This window comes from Dreissena polymorpha, chromosome 10, assembly GCF_020536995.1.
Source record: "Dreissena polymorpha isolate Duluth1 chromosome 10, UMN_Dpol_1.0, whole genome shotgun sequence".
NCBI lineage: Eukaryota > Metazoa > Mollusca > Bivalvia > Myida > Dreissenidae > Dreissena > Dreissena polymorpha.
The window spans coordinates 39,214,469-39,235,873 of record NC_068364.1 but is presented as its reverse complement, the minus strand read 5'-3'; the positions used below and the strand labels follow the sequence as shown (position 1 = coordinate 39,235,873).

The 21,405-nt window shown below is 36.1% G+C and overlaps 3 protein-coding genes across 10 annotated transcripts in view; 1 reads left to right on the top strand and 2 right to left on the bottom strand.

Annotated features, from left to right (window-relative positions):
* LOC127847672 (E3 ubiquitin-protein ligase TRIM33-like) overlaps positions 1 to 15,787 on the top strand; it is a 414,404-nt gene extending 398,617 nt beyond the window's left edge. For 2 of the 5 annotated variants that reach the window (XM_052379727.1, XM_052379728.1), the window contains exons 3-5: positions 657 to 1,163; positions 1,678 to 1,854; positions 14,606 to 15,787. In XM_052379727.1, the coding sequence (XP_052235687.1) occupies positions 657 to 1,163; positions 1,678 to 1,854; positions 14,606 to 14,781 (860 nt within the window). In that variant the 3' untranslated portion in view covers positions 14,782 to 15,787. Of the gene's footprint in view, positions 1 to 592; positions 1,164 to 1,677; positions 1,855 to 14,605 lie in introns of all 5 variants that reach the window. The other 3 variants (XM_052379725.1, XM_052379724.1, XM_052379726.1) reach the window with 2 other exon arrangements.
* The window catches only part of LOC127847680 (uncharacterized), a 391,129-nt gene that overhangs the window by 41,240 nt on the left and 328,484 nt on the right, over positions 1 to 21,405 (bottom strand). The window lies entirely within an intron of this gene.
* LOC127847683 (uncharacterized) overlaps positions 1 to 21,405 on the bottom strand; it is a 70,842-nt gene that overhangs the window by 40,837 nt on the left and 8,600 nt on the right. The gene's annotated exons all lie outside the window — the stretch shown is intronic.

The window sequence follows — 21,405 nt, the reverse complement described above, 5'->3', positions numbered from 1 at the left end:
AAACTAAATTATTACATTCCATAGCGTACACTTTTATCCCTGAAAAGAGCATTTTGAAAACAGGAAATATCTGATAAAGTGTTTACATATTTTTATTTCATGCTCATTTAGACCACATACAAATATTGATGTATGGTTTCCTTTCAGACAATGTGCTAAAGTAGTGCTGATATCTGAGTCAGTTAAAGGACCTTTGCCAGACTTGCAGCAATTATCAAGAAAGATTCAAACTGTTCTTGTAGAACTGAAGAAACTTCAGAATTATTGGGACACCAACATGCAGTCTTTGCAGATTTCGTACAAAAAACAATTACATGAAATAGGTCAAACACGCCAGAAAATAAATACAATTTTAGACGAGATTGAGAAGACAACATTGAAAGAGCTAAAAGATAAGATGACGAGTCTGAAAGCTTCGGTCAACACTAATGTGGACAATTGCAGCAAGCTTCAAAATGCACTGACACGACTCAGAGACACAATACATGACATTGTTGATAAGGGTAAAGCAGAACTCTCGTTTATTGCAAGCAAGAAATGTCTTCAAAAAATTAATCAGTCTGAAACATATCTGATAGAGAACTTAGTTCAGGTAGAAAGTTCACTGACATTCCAGGTTGACAGTGATTTTCAACAGCACTTGTCTAAATTGTCAGGTCTGGGCAGGATTGTGGTATGTACTCAGGCTGTGCCTCCGCCTGGTGCCCCAAACAAGGTATTGGCTGTGCAAGGAAAGTCAGAGTATAATGTGAACATACCAAGTGATGCAAAGAAGAGATTTGATATAAGAGCCATCTGCGTTCTCTCAAATGATCAAATCCTTGTTGCAGATGTTGATAATAAAAGAGTTAAGCTACTAGATCATCAATACCAGGTGGTGGGACATTGTGATTTAAATGCTTGGCCAATGGACATGTGTCTTATCACACCAAGTGAAGTAGCTGTTTCTGTGGTTGGCAATAAGACACATGGGACTCAGTTTGTCTCGGTGAATGATGGGCGGCTGGTTAAGGGCAGGAAGCTACAATTTAAACATCCATGTTATGGTATTGCTAATAATCAGCAAGACCTGTATCTCACCTCTGGTACTGCACTTTACAAGTATTCAAGGACTGGAGACCTGCTCAATACGCTGTATGAGGATACATCAGACGATTTCACAGGTAATATTATGTTGGGTATATCTGGGTATATTTTGAAATAATTATAAGGAATTTTGAAATGTTAATATGCTGTTTACATATTTGCATAAAAGTCAGATTGTTAAGTTACATTTGCATATTGCAGATAGTTATGTTTTCAAATAATAGAAATAATACTTTCACCCCATGAAAATAAAACCTACTCAACAAATGTCCTTCCTTTGCCAAGTGTTGTCTTGACTTATTTTCTACTGTTTATGAGTTGGTATTGGCTTTAGAGACTATCTTAAATAATTCCATAACAGTATTTATGTTAGCAAGCACTGACTATGTCAGTGAGTATATTTACTTACTTAGAAAATGATATTGATGAGTACGTCATGGGGTTTCAGTAAATAATCATTCATTCATTGTAAGAAATATCATACTCTATTAATTAAAATAAATAGCTGGCGTGAATAAGATGTTACCTTGTTTTAATTAACATAATGATCCTGTAAATAATTAGCCACATTGATTCCAATCTCTTTTACAGTAAATATGTGTGCAGTGAGTCCATCAGGTGACAAGATATTTGTCACAAACTTTGCACACGACAAGGTCATCACCCTGGCCAGAGATGGAACAGTCCTCTGCACCTTCACAGACCCAGAATTAGTATGGCCGCGTGGTATACATGTGACAGCTCAGGGACAGGTGCTGGTCTGTGGAGGTAAATCGGACACTATCCTACAGCTGGATGGTGAAGGCAAGAAGAAGCTGGCAACTCTTGCTACCAGGAGTGATGGACTGTATTTCCCACTATCTGTCTGCTACAATAGGAGCTCATCATCCATCATTGTGGGTCAAGCAGATCGTGCGGACATCCTTGTCTTTAAAGTAAAATAGTTTTGTTTCACAAGATTCTGTACATACATTTTGGAACATTGCCGACCAATTGTCAATTGGCTGGTAGTGATGGGTATATCTTTCTGTTAGTTGATAGTTGCCCATGCCCCTTATAGCTTGGCAACGTTCTGTAGTTTCGTTATCGACTATGTTGCTTATTACCTCTATAAATTTTGGTATCTCTGTTTGTTTCCAATGCGTGGCGGCCTTGAGTATATGATTAGCGGATTAACAATTATTATTCGTCTATCCGTATCCGATTCTTTTCTTCTTGTATGGTTGCATACTAGTAATATAAGTCGTTAAAGCTGGTACTAGTTTGTCATTAAAGTATGGAAGAAACTTTTTGTCTACGACGTTGTTATCGAATGATTTTATTGATCTTCTTATTTGGTGAAGGCGATAATCAAAAGTGTCGTCATCATTTGATGACGTTAATCCATCGCGTCCGTAAATGGCGTCACATATTTGTTGCCGTACTGTCAGTGGAAATCCGATCTTATCTTCCATGTATTTGTCCGTGTTTTAGTTTAAACCTATTTATTTTAGCTCGATTGCATCGAAAGCCTAAGGCTTATATAAACGCTCTCGAGTCCGTTTCCTGGGCCTAGAACCAGTACTTGGTGTCTTTGGGGGAGATCTAAAGAACGCTCCCACGGTGGGGATCGAACCCGTGACCTCCCGGTCGCTAGGCGGACACCATATCCATTACACCACGGCGACCTCTTGTCCGTGTTTTGACGCAAATGCCTAGTGCAAAGCGTATGCGTACTCTCTGGAAGGCACCGTTCTATTGCTGCTAGAAAAGCATTTTCTTCATCTGAACCGATGACCAGATTTTTTATTTCAACATTGGATAGGTTGTCAGCAATGTCGTGAAAAAAAGAGGAATACGTTTTGGTTGAAGAATTCGTATGTATAAATGTCGTTCTAGATGTTAAGGGATTACTTCCTGTATCTCTTCGTTTTACCGAAAGATCTTTGTAAACAGTCCGTGTGAGGTAAAATTCACCCAGGTTGTAGGTCTTGTCAACACCTTAGATTGTTTTACCGGTCGCACAGAATCGTTTAAGGTCAGTTATTTGTTGATTGCTCATGAGGGTTATTACAGGTTGGTTTATACAGTATCGGACACTGAGAGTGTGGAACTACATAATAAGAAAAATAGTATACTAGTAACTATCAATGTCGTAAGTGAAAAATAATCGTGTAATAATTCCCGCTGTCGTTAGATGAGTGATCTAATGCGAAAGTCTCCGCCAGAGTTTTGGAAAATATTTAAATCGCGACCACAATCTTTTGCCGGAGATTATATACATGTACCGTATCAAATAAAGAATGAAGATATTATTTTAGTACTCTTATGTCTGATGGCGAAACACAAATAAATGCTGAATATTCTATCTTTATTAGCCTGTTTGATAGTGGGCATGACTTCGAAATTTGAATGTCTAGATATCCCGATTTCGGACACAGAAATTAAAAAAGCTATATATACCCCGTAAGCTTGGTGTCAACAAATCACAGTACATCGACAATATTTGAATGTATGAGTACCACCAACAGTCCGTTTGCTGATAACATTTTTCAATCACATATTGAACTTATTGTCATTTCACCCTACTTGAACAACGGGCATGATTATTCCCATTCATAACCTATATGCGACCTAAAAATTATAGGGGCATTAAAATAACTATATGTTACTCTAAATTGCTTACTATTGCATTGAAGTTATGTGCAGATGAAAATTCGGTTTTAACAGATGCTCAATTTGGATTTAAAACAAGTATGGTTGTATAGACCCAGTGTTTATTTTAAACTTGTTGGTAAAGAGACAAATAAGCAATAAGAAAAAGTGTTTTTGCTGTTTTGTGGACTATAGGAAAGCATATGACTTCATATATAGGAACAGATACAAACTTATACATTTAGGAATTGACGGAAAATTAATATCCGTGTTACTGTCTATGTATAGTGAAGTTAAACTCGGTGTTAACCTTTAAGGAATATTGTCTAATGTTTTAAATAGCAACCTCGGATTATTCCGGGCGTGGGGTGGGGAGATAACCTCTCCGATCTGCTTTTTTCTCTTTCTAAATGATATCGAGATGCATTTGCACGAAAATATAGATGCAGGCATAAATATTGACAAAATCGATTTTTTAAATTATTGTTTGCTGCCGACGGACGACGCAGTGCTAGTATCGGAATCTAAAGACGGCCTACACAACTCTCTTAATAATTGTATTCATATTGCCAGAAATAAAATCTTAAAATAAAATGGAATCTTAAAATAAAATATCGAAACAAGACATGTGTTTGTAAAACGCAATCCCCCTATTGCGGTTTGAAGCCGAAAAGCAGATATTTTAGAAAATAAAGTCCAAGGCCCATAACATATGTAAGTATTGAAGATAGACTCATATACCAAAATGCATCTCAATATATGAAAGCGTTGCGCTATAAAACCTCCGGAAAACGGTTATTTTATCGAAATTTGGAAGTATTAGGCCCATTACTTCGCACGAAATCAATGGAACGGAACGAAACTCACACTTCATATGTAGGTCATGTAGGTGGATTCACATACCAACTATCAGCTCAATATCTGAAAGCGCTGCGTAAATCTCCTCCGGGAAATTAAATGCCGAACGAACGAACGTACAGCGCGACTGCTATATGCCACGCTACCGGGGGCATAAACACTATAGTAATGATCGTTCGTAAGGTTGGGAAGGTAGGTGTAAACGACAAATGGTTTTATAATTACCAAGAGGTACAAGTCGTTAAATTTCTCAACTACCTAGGGGTTGTGTTTACCAGCGGTGTGCCATTCGCTCTAGCTATGAACTCTTGCGAAAAAAATGATTACGATCCTGATATGCAATATTATACTTTAAGAATAACAAAATATACCATGTTTCATCTGTTTGAAGCTTATGTTCTATCAGTCATAAATTACTGTTCGGAAGTTTTGGGTTATGATCAAGGTGATACTTTAGAAAGGGTACACAGTTTTGTATTTGGGTTCTTAGTATAAAATCCTCTACAAATACGTTTGCATTGTTTAGCGATTTGGAAAGATTTCCATTGTATATTGAAAGATACATTAGAAGGATTAAATACATTTTTTAAGATTTACTCGGTTTTGTAAATAACATTTTAAATGAACAGTTAAGTAACATAAATGTGAACAATTCTCGTACAAATTGGGTCTCACAGGTGCGCTTTATACTTCAATCCTCTGGTTTACACGAAATATGGTAATATCCGAAGGCAGTTAAAATAGAAACATTCATCCTAAAGCTAAGAACCCGCCTTCGCGATTTCTATATTAGCGGACAAGACTAGAAGACTCAACGTCTATGAATATAGAGAAATAATATTTTTTTAACAGCATAATAATATAAGCAGGTTGGATAATCCGAAATGCAGAATATATTGGCCAATTTACGTTCATCATCCCACATATTAAACATTGAAATCGGTCGTCATGTAATTGTGCCAAGACAAGATAAAACATGTACCCTTTAAAATCATAATGAAATTGAAGATGAGTTTCATTTTCTTCTTAAGTGCCGCATTTATATCCATACTCGGAAATAATAGTGTACAACATATTTCTATACACATTCGAGAGTATGTTAAAATATTTATAAAATATTACAAAGCGAAAATAAAACAAACTAAAAAAATGGCAACATAAAGCCTCCGCGTGCTGTTAAATGTTCATGTATGTGCTTTTTGTTGTTAGTGTTGTTGTTTTGTTTTTCATATGTTGAAGGTATTGTATAATTGTTGCTAAAGTAATTTTGTCGCATTCGTTGTCTAAATCGTACGATATTATTAATTTCCTACGAGAATATACATCCATATAGATCATCGATATTTTTCAAATAGATGGTCGACGTTGTGGTATAATTAAATTAAACTGACAAATGTATATAGGTGGAGATATTACTTGTTTACCTTATATATTGCTCTCTAAATAAAATAAAAGTATTTACTATGCACTAACGAACCGTATCCCTATTTATCAACTATATTTTCGTTTTCGTATACGTGGTCAACAAACGGACAACACTTAAACAATACTTCACTACAATTTAGTGTAACATAGATGGAAGTATTATTTCATATCATAGAAGCTTATAACGTTATCAACATTTCTCAATCCTATATTTCTAAAATGTAAATATTTAACTACGAATGAAAATAACATAAAAGTATTAAGTTGGATTTATGCGGTTAGGTCCTGACTTCATATTGATGTATTTTCCTATTTAAAATCAACTTACAGCTTTGAATGTTTACACAAGTAAACAGTCTTATATATGGAGTTTGAAATGTTTATATTTTTCACTAATGAAATATGGTAAAGAATACTGTAACACGTGTTGCAATTATTTAACTTCATTTTTACATAATGTGGTAATTTTGTAATAACATTCTTACGAAAACATGTTTATCTATTCCATTGTAAATTGATCTTCCTTCGAAATGATATAATTTGGTGATTACTTCAAATGCATGCAGCTATTTGATATGTAGGTAAATGACGATGAGTTTTACATCCCCGAGTCAGAATTAACTATTCTGATCTGTTTTTTAAATCATTTATGTATGACAAAATAGATAGCTTTAATATTAATCATTTCACCGCATTAATATATGCCTGATATATAGAGAATAATAGGTTGGTGACGTGGATGGACAAGCCAGATAACCATTCTCCATCCACGTCACCAACCTATTATTCTTTTTATCATGTCACATTTACAATATTCGTTGAAATGTTTCTAAAATATCTAGTTTTCGAGTATTTTGTGTTTAAATATTTAATATGGGAAACATCACGGGCGAAAAAAAACATTGTGACGTCACGTCATGCAAAGCGCATAGGCTAGCTTCCATCTTGTTAAACAACACAGAAAATGAGTTACTCATTATTAATTAAATACACAAAGACGAAATTATGCTGTTTAAATAATAATGTTAAACAGTTCGTTGCATGTATTTGGTATTTTATTTATAGAAAAAAAGTATATTTTATTAATAGAAATAGTAAAGGCATGCGCATGCGCAGGGAACAATTGACGGATATTCGAGGTCACGTGGTCATCTAGCCTAATATCTTTTGGGATATTAGGTTACCTGGTTATCGGGCTGATTTAAAGGCATGTGACAGGATAAAACGTTGCCTGATATATTTATTTATATCATGGTCAACAGGAAGTTCTTACATCAGTTATGTGTGGAGGATGGTCATATTATTTGAAATCAACTATGAAGTAATACTTTTTAGTAAATTCGAATCAGATTCAACAAACCGAAGAATTTTAAATCAAGATGTAATATATTTTAAACACAAAATACAACACAAACAGCAAAAAACATGTTTTACAAATACTAAGCGCACGTGCTCATGACGTCATTATTAACACGTCACGCGACAAAAGTCATATTCTTTCCCGCTAAAACTGTAGCGTTTAAGCGATTGTTTTCCTTATTTATTTAAAATTCGGTGACGTACAAGCCTCGCCGTTATATTATTCTAAGCCTGCCTGATACATTACAAAAAGATCAGTCAGTAACCTCTTATTCTCTATATATAATATTCAGACTTGTACCAACAAATGCTGTATCAATCAATATACATGTGCTTAATATATTTCATAATCAGTATGTGTTGTTAAAACTAGTGGGCTTCCTTTTTATGTTCATAATAAATATAATGGAAATGTTTATATGTATTTCCGAAATATTTAATTAGTTTATATTAAAGGACCTCTGTTAAAATACCTCTTTTTTAAAGATTACATGTCTCTTTATGAAAGATAAAATTTCCCAAATTCGAAATCAAGAATAAATAAAATTAAACATATATAACAACATTTTTCATTTGCATAAGGCAATAAAATACAACTTTCAAAATTACATTTTCATATGCGCATTATGCACACTCCGGTATTCATATGTTTTACAAACTGTATTATTCAATACATACAAGTAGTTTCCCCGAAGCTGTTTGCATTTCCAAACAGTGCATATCTTATAAGTAAAAAAATAAGAAGACTGAACGTTTAAGTTCAATAGTATAGCTGTCACATTCACTTATAAAATATTATAGTAACGAAAAATCACAGACATTTATTTTCAATAACACAACTAAAACGGTTATACGTATTCTTGACGTATTTAATGTCTTACTTACTCTACGATATCCTTTATTCATTTAAACAAGTAAAAATAACTTGCATATATGAACGTACCACAAAACTATAATGTATAGTAACAATCAAATATAAGAAGCTTTTGCCAAGCACAAAGCTATTATAGCACGACAAATAAAGAGCCTCTATTGATTAAACCACAGTCATCGATTTATCATATCAGGGACCAATACAAACAACCCTGATCATATTTGAAATATTTAAAATAAGAATTTTCTTTGAATTCAAATAAAACATATATAACCATAACAAATAATATTATTACTTCGTGCCTGGCGATAATCGGTTCAAAATAATATTTTCTAAATGATATTGTAAATCAACATACTTAAGTTTTGAGACGATATAAAAAATATTAATATATTCAGTATATTATATAAACATGTGTATGTATGTGTACAAAACATTGTGTAAACCACGGAGCGTATATTGTCTCATCAAGAGTCCGTGTGTAAACTAACACAACAAAATAATTGTGGAGAATTGTTGGTGATGTGTAGCCTAAAAACAATATTCTGGACAATCGCCATGTTCGCAAATTTGAATTTGTTGTTGGAAACATGATAATGTCTATCAAATTGCTCTATTTTGATGCCATGTTAACAGATTTATCACTGAATTTTTATTCGACGGTGGTTTGTTCATAAAAAACTGCAAAAACGCAAAAATATTGCTCATATTCGCACTTTTCTTTCATTTCCGCGGATATGAGTCATATACGCATTTTAGACGGACCGGTACGACTCTAAAGTGATCAATATGGCGACGTTTTCTCAGTCAGCTGTGGGTAAAGGCTCTGATTCATTTACAGACTATTGTTGTTCACCGTGTCAAGAGCACGAAATTGACCAGTGGGCCGAGTTTTACTGTGATAACTGTCTAAAATTTTATTGTGCAAAATGTATAAACCTGCATGGTCAGTTGTTTGGAAAACATGTGACGTATGGAAGGGGAGACACGAGCAAGTGGCCGGTGTCCAAGGAAGTGGAGGATTTCATCCAGAAATGTGACCTTCATGAAGACAAACGGCTTGAGATGTTTTGTAATGACCACAGTCAGCTGTGCTGCACTAATTGTGCTTTCCTCAATCACAGGTAATTAAGACATGTATTTGCTTTCAAATATAATTGGCCATTCTCTGTGAAAAGGGTTTTATGGTGGACGAACCAGTTATCGAACACCTAAGAAATTACGTTAAATTACGTTAAAAATGAAACACTTAAAATGACAAAAACAGTTTGTTTTAACAAATGACTAACAGTTCAATCATTGAATGATTTATCTGTAAAGTTTTCCAGCAAACTACCTTCAAGAATTCATAACAATGATTCCCTGGTTATTGTCACCTTTAGCAGACAAAACAAAATGGGGGCCGATATAAACATGACCTATTAAATGGCACTTAAATACTACTCCAGAATATACAAAGTCACATGACTATCACGTGATCCGGACTCGTCGAAAAAATCTGCGTCTGCTGCAATCAAAATTGCAAACGGAAATATGCTCTTTGGTGTGTAAATGCACATTTTGATAAATGCATTTAAAAAGTAATAGCAAAAAGCACATCAAACGGTGTAAATAACAATAAATGCATTCCTTTAACCTGTTTTCGGCGCGTTTGATTCAAGCTAAGTAGGCAAGTAGGTCATGGACTTCATCTGCGACCATTTGTTTATCAATGTGACATCATGCGCACTTTTGGGCGTGTGTATACAGAACCAAAACAAAACGTCCGATAATAGGTGTTGTTCGAGAACAGGTACTTACACGGTAATGCATGTGCGTAAAGTGTCGTTCCAGATTAGCCTGTGCAGTCTGCAAAAGCTTATCAGGGACAACACTTTTAAGATATTTTTCGTTTCAGGAAAGTCTCTTCTTAGCAAAAATCAAATTTAGGCGGAAAGTATCTTGGACAACACTTTAGGAGCTAGTCCCAATAATTAGACGTAATCTACAGATTATGTCTAAACGCCTAACGTCGTTTTCCTATAGCAAATTGATTTCAACTTAAACTTCAGTTTTTCTCGTTAAATCTTTGATAATGCCAGGGGTTTTTTTTGGCCCGATTTTATAGCCGAAATTCGGCTATGTTCCCAATCCCAAAAAGTATATTTTTTTCCCAAAATGTGGCAAAAAATTCCCAATTGCCAAAAAAAAAAAAAATTTTTTTTTTTTTTTAAGAAAAAAGTCTTATGTGTATTTTATCTCAATTTTAATTCAATTACATCTAACACAAAGTATTATATGATTTTATCTTTTAATTAAAATGATTATAAAGAGTTAAATCAAATTTAGTATTTCCCTAAACAGTGGACTTTGGAAAAAAAGGCTAATGAATTTATTTTCCCAATTTCATGAAAATGCCGATAAAATTCCCAATTCCAAAGCCATGGGCTATCTTCCCAAAAAGTGGAAAAAAAAACCTGAATGCATAAAATTATCATTAATTAGACATAAATGTGAGCGATTACCTCTTAAATGTGTAAAAATTGTGCTTTTAAACCACTTTTGTACATTTTAAAAATAAACATACACAACACACGAAGTGTGTTTGTCGTTTATAGAATAACATTGAATTATCTTGAGCGAAATTATTTTTTGAATAGGTTACACATAACCAATTGTTGTTGTATGGTGGACGAACCAGTTATCGAACACCTAAGAAATAACGTTAAATTACCTTAAAATTGAAACACTTAAAATGACAAAAACAATTTATATTAACTAATGACTAACAGTTTAATCATTGAATGATTTATCTGTAAAGTTTTCCAGCAAACTACCTTCAAGAATTCATAACAATGATTCCCTGATTATTGTCACCTCAGACAAAACAAAATGGCGGCCAATTTAAACATGACCTATTACCCGACACTTCATAAATACTACTCCAGAATATACAAAGTCACATGACTATCATGTGACCTGGACTCGGCGAAAAAATCTGCGTCTGCTGCAATCAAAATTGCAAACGGAAATATGCTTTTTGGTGTGTAAATGCACGTTTTGATAAATGCATTCAAAAAGTTCAAAAAGTAATATAAAAAAACACACAAAACGGTGTAAATAACAATAAATGCATTCCTTTAACCTGTTTTTGGCGCATTTGTTTCAAGCTAAATAGGCAAGTAGGTCATGGACTTCATGTGTGACCATTTGTTTATCAATGTGACGTCATGCGCGCTTTTGCGCATATGCATACAGAACCAAAACAAAACGTCCGATAAAAGGTTCTGTTCGATAACAGGTACTTACACGATACAACAAACCACATCACTTTTTAGCTTTAAAATAGGTCGCTTATACATACTTGGCAGGATGGCTGAGCGGTCTAATTGGTTTTTACTCCAGGACTCTGAAGGTCACTGGTTCAAGCCCTGATGCGGGCTACTTTTTTTCCCTTTTTAACCAGGTTTTCCGAAGGAAAAAACTGGTTATTAGATTGGCGAATGCGGGCTGGCTGGCTGGCGGGCGGGCGGAACAAGCTTGTCCGGGCCATAACTATGTCGTTCATTGTCAGATTTTAAAATCATTTGGCACATTTGTTCACCATCATTGGACGGTGTGTCGCGCGAAATAACTACGTCGATATCTCCAAGGTCAAGGTCACACTTTGAGTTCAAAGGTTAAAAATGGCCATAAAAATGAGCTTGTCCTGGCCATAACTATGTCATTCATTGTGAGATTTTAAAATCATTTGGCACATTTGTTCACCATCATGGGACGGTGTGTCGCGCGAAATAATTACGTCGATATCTCCAAGGTCAAGGTCACACTTTGAGTTCAAAGGTCAAAAATGGCCAAAAATGAGCTTGTCCTGGCCATAACTATGTCATTCATTGTGAGATTTTAAAATCATTTGGCACATTTGTTCACCATCATGGGACGGTATGTCGCACGAAAGAATCACGTCAATATCTCCAATGTCAAGGTCGCCACGACTAAAAATAGATTTTTTTAAAAAACAAACTTACAAAGGGGGTTAATTTTGTTTGTTCATTTCAAAAGTTCAGTTTGAGCTTTCTCCCTTTATCAGATTTTTTTTCACAATGAAAACCTGGTTTTGTGACAATTTTGTCCCTTGTTCTGTGCTGTTATATAAATTTAATGACGTTAAAGCTTCCGACATGAATTCATGTCGGAACGATGCTATTGCAAAATAACGTTAAACAATATGAGGTCGATGTAAATGGACCTCATATTTATAGGAGTAGGAACGATGCTATTGCCAAATAACGTTAAACAATATGAGGTCGATGTAAATCGACCTCATATTTATAGGAGTATTTAGGAACATGCAATAAACCCCTTTTTCACAGAGCAAGGTCCATAATGATTTGTTTTCATAAATAGACCATTCAATCTATCATTAATAAGATCAATATAATTGGCAAAGTAAAACTGTATTGTTATAGTGTGAATAATTTGAATTAAATTACAATAGTGACTAACATCCAAGTATGTGTTTATTAAAATCAGAAATTGAAACTAAATTAATACATACCATAGCTAAGACTATTTTACCTGAAAAGAGCATATTGAAAACAAGAAAACCCTGATAATCAAAGTGTGGACACATTTTTATTTCATGCTAATTTAGACCACATACAGATATTTATGTATTGTTTTCCTTTCAGACAATGTGCTAAATTAGCGCTGATATCTGAGTCAGTTAAAGGACCTCTGCCAGACTTGCAGCAAATATCAAGAAAGATTGAAACTGTTCTTGTCGAACTGAAGAAACTTCAGAATTATTGGGACACCAACATGCAGTCTTTGCAGGTTTCGTACAAAAAACAATTACATGAAATAGGTCAAGCACGCAAGAGAATAAATATAATTTTAGACGAGATGGAGAAGACAACATTGAAAGAGCTAGAAGATAAGATGATGTGTCTGAAAGCTTCGGTTAACACTAATGTGGAAAATTGCAGCAAGCTTCAAACTGAACTGAAACGACTCAGTGACACAATACATGACATTGTTGATAAGGGTAAAGCAGAACTCTCGTTTATTGCAAGTAAGAAATGTCTTCAAAAAATTAATCAGTCTGAAACATATCTGATAGAGAACTTAGTTCAGGTAGAAAGTTCACTGACATTCCAGGCTGACAGCGATTTTCAACAGCACTTGTCTAAATTGTCAGGTCTGGGGAAGATTGTTGTATGTACTCAGGCTGTGCCTCCGCATGGTGACCCAAACAAGGTATTGACTGTGCAAGGAAGGTCAGAGTATAATGTGAACATACCAAGTGATATATTCAAGAGATGCGATATAAGAGCCATCTGTGTTCTCTCAAATGATCAAATCCTTGTCGCAGATGATGATAATGAAAGAGTTAAGCTACTAGATCATCAATACCAGGTGGTGGGACATTGTGATTTAAATGCTTGTCCAACGGACATATGTCTTATCACACCAAGTGAAGTAGCTGTTGCTGTGTATGACACTGAGACACATGGGGCTCAGTTTGTCTCGATGAATGATGGGCGGCTGGTTAAGGGCAGGAAGCTACTGTTTCAACATCCATGTTGGGGTATTGCTAATAATCAGCAAGATCTGTATGTCACTTCTGGTACTGCACTTTACAAGTATTCAATGACTGGAGACCTGCTCAATAAGCTGTATGAGGATACATCAAGCAGTTGCACAGGTAATATTATGTTGGGTATATCTGGGTATATTTTAAAATAATTATAAGGAATTTTGAAATTTTAATATGCTGTTTACATATTTGCATAAAAGTCAAATTGTTAAGTTACTTTTGCATATTGCAGATAGTTATGTTTTCAAATAATAGAAATAATACTTTCACCCTATGAAAATGAAACCTACTCAACAATAATTTCCTTCCTTTGCCAAGTGTTGTCTTGACTTATTTTCTACTGTTTATGAGTTGTTATTGGTTTTAGAGACTATCTTAAATAATTCCATAACAGTATTTATGTTAGCAAGCACTGATTATGTCAGTGAGTACATTTACTTACTTAGAAAATGATATTGATGAGTACGTCATGAGGGTTTCAGTAAATAATCATTCATTCATTGTAAGAAATATCATACTCTATTTAAGATGGCGTGAATAAGATGTTACATTGTTTTAATTAACATAATGATCCTGTAAATAATTGACCACATTGATTCCAATCTCTTTTACAGTAAATATGTGTGCAGTGAGTCCGTCAGGTGACAAGATATTTGTCACAAAATCTGAACACAACAAGGTCATCACCCTGGCCAGAGATGGTACAGTCCTCTGCACCTTCACAGACCCAGAATTAGTACGGCCGCGTGTTATACATGTGACAGCTCAGGGACAGGTGCTGGTCTGTGGAGGTGAATCAGGCAATATCCTACAGCTGGATGGTGAAGGCAAGAAGAAGCTGGCAACTCTTGCTACCAGGAGTGATGGACTGCATTTACCACTGTCTGTCTGCTACAATAGGAGCTCAACATCCATCATTGTGGGTCAACTTCAACGTGCGGACATCCTTGTGTTTAAAGTAAAATAGTTTTGTTTCACAAGATTCTGTACATACATTTCGGAAAATGTACTTGCAACATGAATGCTACGCAACACCACATTTGTTTTAAGTGTCCTGTTTCATCTCATAATTCACCTGGGTGATTTACTTTGTTCCCCAATAATGTAAGATCATGAATAGGTTTAAAAAGAACTTTCATAAAAAAAATCATGACATCAAGGATATCTTTTTAGGTGTTATGTTTAATTGTATAATTCTCCCTGGATGATTTATTATGTTGTCACACACTTTGAAAGGAAGCTACCATCTGTTCCAGGGAATCAACTGAATCGCTTTGATGATTATTTTTTATTTGAATTGTATATAATCCGTGTATTTTTATGATCTTGATCTATATCTTGGAAATGAGGAATATGTAAATATGTGACTTACTTTTTGTCATTTGTAATGCTTTACAATATGTTTGTGTGAGTGTTATGCAAAGTAAAATGAACAACAGGATGCAAATGAGGAGAGAAGGTTTTACATTTTCATTTTATTCTCTGTCAGCATTTGTTCTGTTTTAAGAAATGTTTTGTTTCATAGAGTAACAATTGATGTTTTGTACAGATTTCTTCCATGGTTGTTTTAAGATTTTATTTTTGTTGATGACAATTATACATGTATTTAATGTCAAACGTGTTAGTGCCGTTACCTTTGACTATATCGCCTGTTTAGCGCAACACTGTTCCAACTCAATTTCACAAAAGTTTTCAGGAAGAAGAAAAACTTTGGTATTATGGTGCTTCTTTAGATATGCCATATGTTTTTTCTTAAATTAATTTAATTTTGAAATACTGTTTTAAAAATATCTTAACTGCAACATATGATAAATTGTAAAAGAGATATTAAGCATTATTGAAGTTAGAACAGTTTCCCCACTAAAACAGAGTTTATTTGCTTTTTTATTTGGGTGAACACTGTTTAAACTCAAGTTAGAACAGTATTCCACCTAAGAATTATTGTTTTTTGCTCATATTAAATGTGTGCAACACTGCACTGTCGGACCGTATTTGGTACAAAACGAATATGTACAAGTTTGTACCATATTCGGCCGAATATGGTACAACTGTCTAATTGTACCATATACGTATCTGCAGTTTTGGGGTAAAATGCCTGACCGAATATGGTACAAACTTGTACCATATTCGGATGAAAAATGTACCACATTCGTTCCGAATATGATACACACTCATCATCGTAATCATCATCTTCATCATCTTCGTTATCTCATCATCATCATCATCATCATCATCGTTATCTCATCATCATCATCATCATCATCACATCAATTATCAACACCCCAATGATCATCATCGTTGTTATCTTTACCAACACCACCATCATCATCACCATCAAAACCAACATCATCATATCCATTATCATGATCGTAATGGTGATCACAAAAGTTTTTTTTGTGATGATAATGACAGCGATGTTTTCGGTCGATAATGAGGATGTTGTGATGATGATGACGACGATGAGAATATCATCATCATCATCGGCCAATAAACATCGCCATCATCATCATCACAAATATTTTGTTATCATCATCATCATTATCATCATCGTCGGCCGATAAACATCGCCGTCATCATCATCTAAAAACTTATCATCATCATTATAACCATCATCATCGTCCGATAAACATCGCTGTCATCATCATCCCAAAACGTTTGTTATCATCATCATCATCATCATTATCATCATCATCATCATCATCACCACAATCATCAAACCCCAATCATCATAACCACTGTCATCATCATCACCACCACCATCATCATCACAATTTTTTTACCATCATCATCATCACAAATGTTTTGTCATCATCATCATCACATATTCATTTTACATTTTGTATTTTATAATTTGTTTCATTCAAGAGATTCAACAAACTTGTACTTTTTTCATTTATTGGTATACTGACAGGATTTTTCAAAGTAATATTGAAGAACATAGAACAGCATTTAAATTTTAATCCAACTGTAGCATTTTGACAAGACATAATATACATATATACATTCATTTTAGTAGCAGCCAAAATATCCCAAATGTGCTTCGTAAAAAGTTACCAGTAAATGAGCAAATGACAACAAATTTCCGGTAGAAGAACATAATCATCAATCACAAAAATAACATAACAGGTTTCCAAACACTGATATACATGTATATTTCACCTGTAATGTCTGTACATGACATCTATGATATCATACCAACCGATTCCACTAACAAGCAAACGCAGCCATGCGTTTGCCCATTTTGGCCCCTTGATGATTTCTTTTATTGCCGAAATAAGACCGCTGTTTCTGCCCGCTCTTGTTAATAGGAAACGAACGCTAACAGGATTTCTGTTACTAGTATCTAGTCCAATATCCGGCCGAATGTAAATTCTAGGTGTTTGCAAACTCATTGACCTTATTAAATCTCTAAAGGGTTTGCCGACCTTCGCCAACACAAACTGGATTGACGGGTTTGATTGTATGCAGAACTTAAAAATTTCAACTTGAATGTGAAGTGGTAACATCAGAAATGGAAAAGTCGTTCGCTTCTGTGCCCTCCTATTGTTTATCATATCTTGAAGCTCTTTCAGGGCTGAACACACAGAGACGTCACCGTTGTCGCCAGAGTCACCGTTGTCGCCGGAGTCACCGTTGTCGCCAGACGCAGCGTTGTCGCCGGAGTCACCGTTGTCGCTGGAGTCACCGTTGTCGCCGGAGTCACCGTTGTCGCAAGAGTCACCGTTGTCGCCAGACGCAGCGTTGTCGCCAGATGCAGTGTTGTCGCCAGACGCAGCGTTGTCGCCGGAGTCACCGTTGTCGCCAGACGCAGCGTTGTCGCCGGAGTCACCGTTGTCGCCGGAGTCACCGTTGTCGCTGGAGTCACCGTTGTCGCAAGAGTCACCGTTGTCGCCAGACGCAGCGTTGTCGCCAGATGCAGTGTTGTCGCCAGACGCAGCGGTGTTGCCGGAGTCACCGTTGTCGCCAGAGTCACCTTTGTCGCTGGAGTCACCGTTGTCGCCGGAGTCACCGTTGTCGCAAGAGTCACCGTTGTCGCCAGACGCAGCGTTGTCGCCAGATGCAGTGTTGTCGCCAGACGCAGCGGTCTCCGGAGTCACCGTTGTCGCCGGAGTCACCGTTGTCGCCAGAGTCACCGTTGTCGCCAGACGCAGCGTTGTCGCCTGACGCAGCGTTGTCGCCAGACGCAGCGCTGTCGCCAGAGTCACCGTTGTCATACGACTGTTCTAAGCGTGATATTATGTCCTTGTACACGCGTTGATTGATACGGATACTAACGTAATGCATGCCAAATCCTTCTGGGAAATACCCCAATGCAATTGTTCCAACATCACCATCGAACTTTCCATCTGCTGACACAATTGATGAGTGTTCTAGTCCTCGGGTAGAAACTACCAGGCACTGCAAATTATATTCTCTCATAAGTGCAATGAGCGTGAGGTTGTCGCCGTATGTCCCATTCTTAGACATATTCTTAACGTATTCATCAAATGTTTCATCATAGACAAAAGTTTCATAGAAATATCTGTTTTCTACAATGTGATGGACTGCTTCCTTACGTAAAGCATCTACGTCTTTGTATATACCAATTTTACCAAGTTGATGCGATATAGCAGCAAATTGACAATTTCCATCCGGATTTGGGTCCATGGCAATATTCACCCCATCCAACAACTGCAGGTTTTCATGGTGTGTTAAAACATGATAGTACTTAGTTCTGTGATTTTGTTTCTCTGAGCGGTTCTGTTTTAATGAATGTTTTTTAATTTTTCGTTGTTTCTCTAACGCAACAGTTAGGCTAGTCATGTTTTCGACCCCAACCGATTTGCTTACGAATCCAAGTTCGGGTTTGTTCGGTACTTGAAATGACACAATATAAACACCATTTCGTTTTACTTTTTCTACCTTGCCTTCGATAACATATCTTTTGGTTGGCACCCTGGATTTTCGAAAGGGATAGCGAATTAATACTGTCTCTCCTACTTTGTACTTGCTTGGGGAAGTTGCGTTTTTCAACAGCGACCTGTAAGCCTTTTTATTTGCTCGCCGTATGGTTTTCTTTATTTCACGAGAACTATGACGTTCTTTGGTAAAAACATGACTTCTTCCGTAGTAGGCTTCAAAGGGCGTGAGACCCCCAAGAACTCGTTTGAAACTTGTGTTTATGGCATAGGCTAAATCTTGAAGCCCTTCGACCCAGTTAAATCCACGTTTACTTTTTGTTGCAAATAGAATCTTGGCCTTTATAACACTGTTTGACCTTTCACACTTGCCCTGTGATTGAGGATGATACGGCCTACTATTGATCATTTTGATGTTGTACTTGTTCAACAAAAGTTTCATACTAGGGCCTTTAAATTCCAGTCCGTTGTCACATTGGATGATGTCAGGGGCAAGGTTAACCATCAACACGTCCTCTAATGCCTTTGCAACTTCACCCGAACTCTTCGTTTTCAGGGGTTTTGGCATAACGTACCTAGAATAAACGTCCACGACTTGTAGAATATAACTGTATGTGGACCCCTTGTAGCTAACACTTTGATTTTTCATGTTAATTATGTCAATCTGCCATCTTTTGCCTGGTTCCTCTTCTGTAATTGTCTTTGGCTTTGGCTTGTTTGTAAATCTCGGATACTTCTCATGGTAATACTTGCTATTGTACAGTATTTCAAGGATAGCTTGTTCCGAGAACCCCGTGTAATTTACTTTCAGTTTGTTGTAAATAACCCTTGCTCCACATCCTTTGTTTTCCATGAACATCTTCTCAACAAATCTAGGAAGATCTTCTTTCACAAGGACTTGCTTTCCGCCACACAATAAAGAACCCCGGTCACCAAGCTCGAAGTCCTTACGTTTTCTAATCATGGCCAAACAATTATTCTCTTCTGGTGTCCGTTTCTTCACAGGGACATCGAACGATCCGTTTAAACATCTGACAATAATGTCGTACTTCGACCTGGGCAAGCACCCTAATTGCTTCCTTTTTCTCCTAATTGCTTCCTTCATCTGAAATAATATAATAAGTTATTATACATTTATACTTCATTAGTTAATAGAGCTTGTATTGAACACCGCGTGTCGAAAACGAATGTCTCACGACATGAGCTGAGCTAAAATCACTCGTCTGATAGCTCCGCTAAAATTTACAATCCGAACTTCCGGGCAATATGCGCAATGAAAGTAGCAAGTACTTCATGTAAAGTTTCATTGAAATCCAACCGAATTCAAATTCAGGGGAAAAATAGCGGGCAAACTTATGGCGGTCAACGGACAAACGGTCTGTAGAAACCAATGCTACGTGGATGGAAGGGATATAAAGAAGGGGCCCTGGGGGCCTAGGTCGCTCACCAGAAGTCACGACTAGGCAGGGTTCGAAGGTCAAAGACCTATAAACTCCATAAAATTTAAAATGTTCAAATCTACAGATTACAGGAGCTCGATCTGATTTTGGTGGAAAATACACTTTCGAAAAAATGACTGTAGCTTAAATATTTTAGCAGTTTAGGAGTTACGCACCCGGAAGGAATGCCACGGACAATTGGATAGACGGACGGACAACTGCAAATGCACTCTGAGGGGGGGGGGGAAGCATAAAACATAAAAATCAATGCATGTTAAAACATCAATGCATATTAAGACAACTGAAAATTAAAATTATGTACAGTACTTACTGTCAAGAATTCTTTTGAAGTTTGAAGAAAGTTTGGATTTCAATTCTTTCTAGTTGAAAATCACAACTTTTCTTGCCGACCGCCAAGTCAAATATGGTTACTGACTTCTGAGTAAGACTCGTGTGCAAAATTCCCGCCTTTTTAAAGCGGCACGTTATCAAAGAAAAAATCGGAAACTTCAAAGCTTTGTCGGCTTCTCAGCAATATGACGTCGGAACGACAAATCAACTTTACAAAGTAATGTTTAGGAATACAGTCACACCTGTCTAAAGCTCCTTATTTTTGGAGAGATATATTCATTTAAAAGAGCTCAAAATCTCTTAAATCGGATTTTGGTGAAAATACACTTTCGAAAAAAAAAGTTTTAAAAATTTGAAAATTACTATTAATGATCTCCACGAAAGTATCTGGCCCGCCCGGGAATCGAACCCAGGCCGCCTGCGTGCCAATCTGACGCGCAACCGACTGAGCTAGCCGGCGAAACAGTTACACAACAGCAAAATCCATGTAAAATGTGGTTAGGTTAGCTGTTTCTGTTACTGCTAGTTACGACGACGACGACGACGACGATGATGATGATGATGATGATGATGATGATGATGATACTTTTGTCACTTCCAATATTAGGTTAATACAATGTATTTGATTTTGAAAAAAAGTTTACACATCGGCAGACTATTTCATTTATTAAGAAATACATAATTTATGTACCATATACGTAGGCCATTTTCATTTTTATGAGTTTTTTTGGTATGTACCAAATACGTTTTGGCGAGCATAGAAAAACTTATTCCAACCGAATATGGTACAATGTTTGTACCATATTCGGTCGAAAATTGTACCATCTTCGGTCCGAGTATGGTACATTTGTACCATATTCGGCCGAATATGGTACAAATGTACCATATTCGTTTTTGTACCAA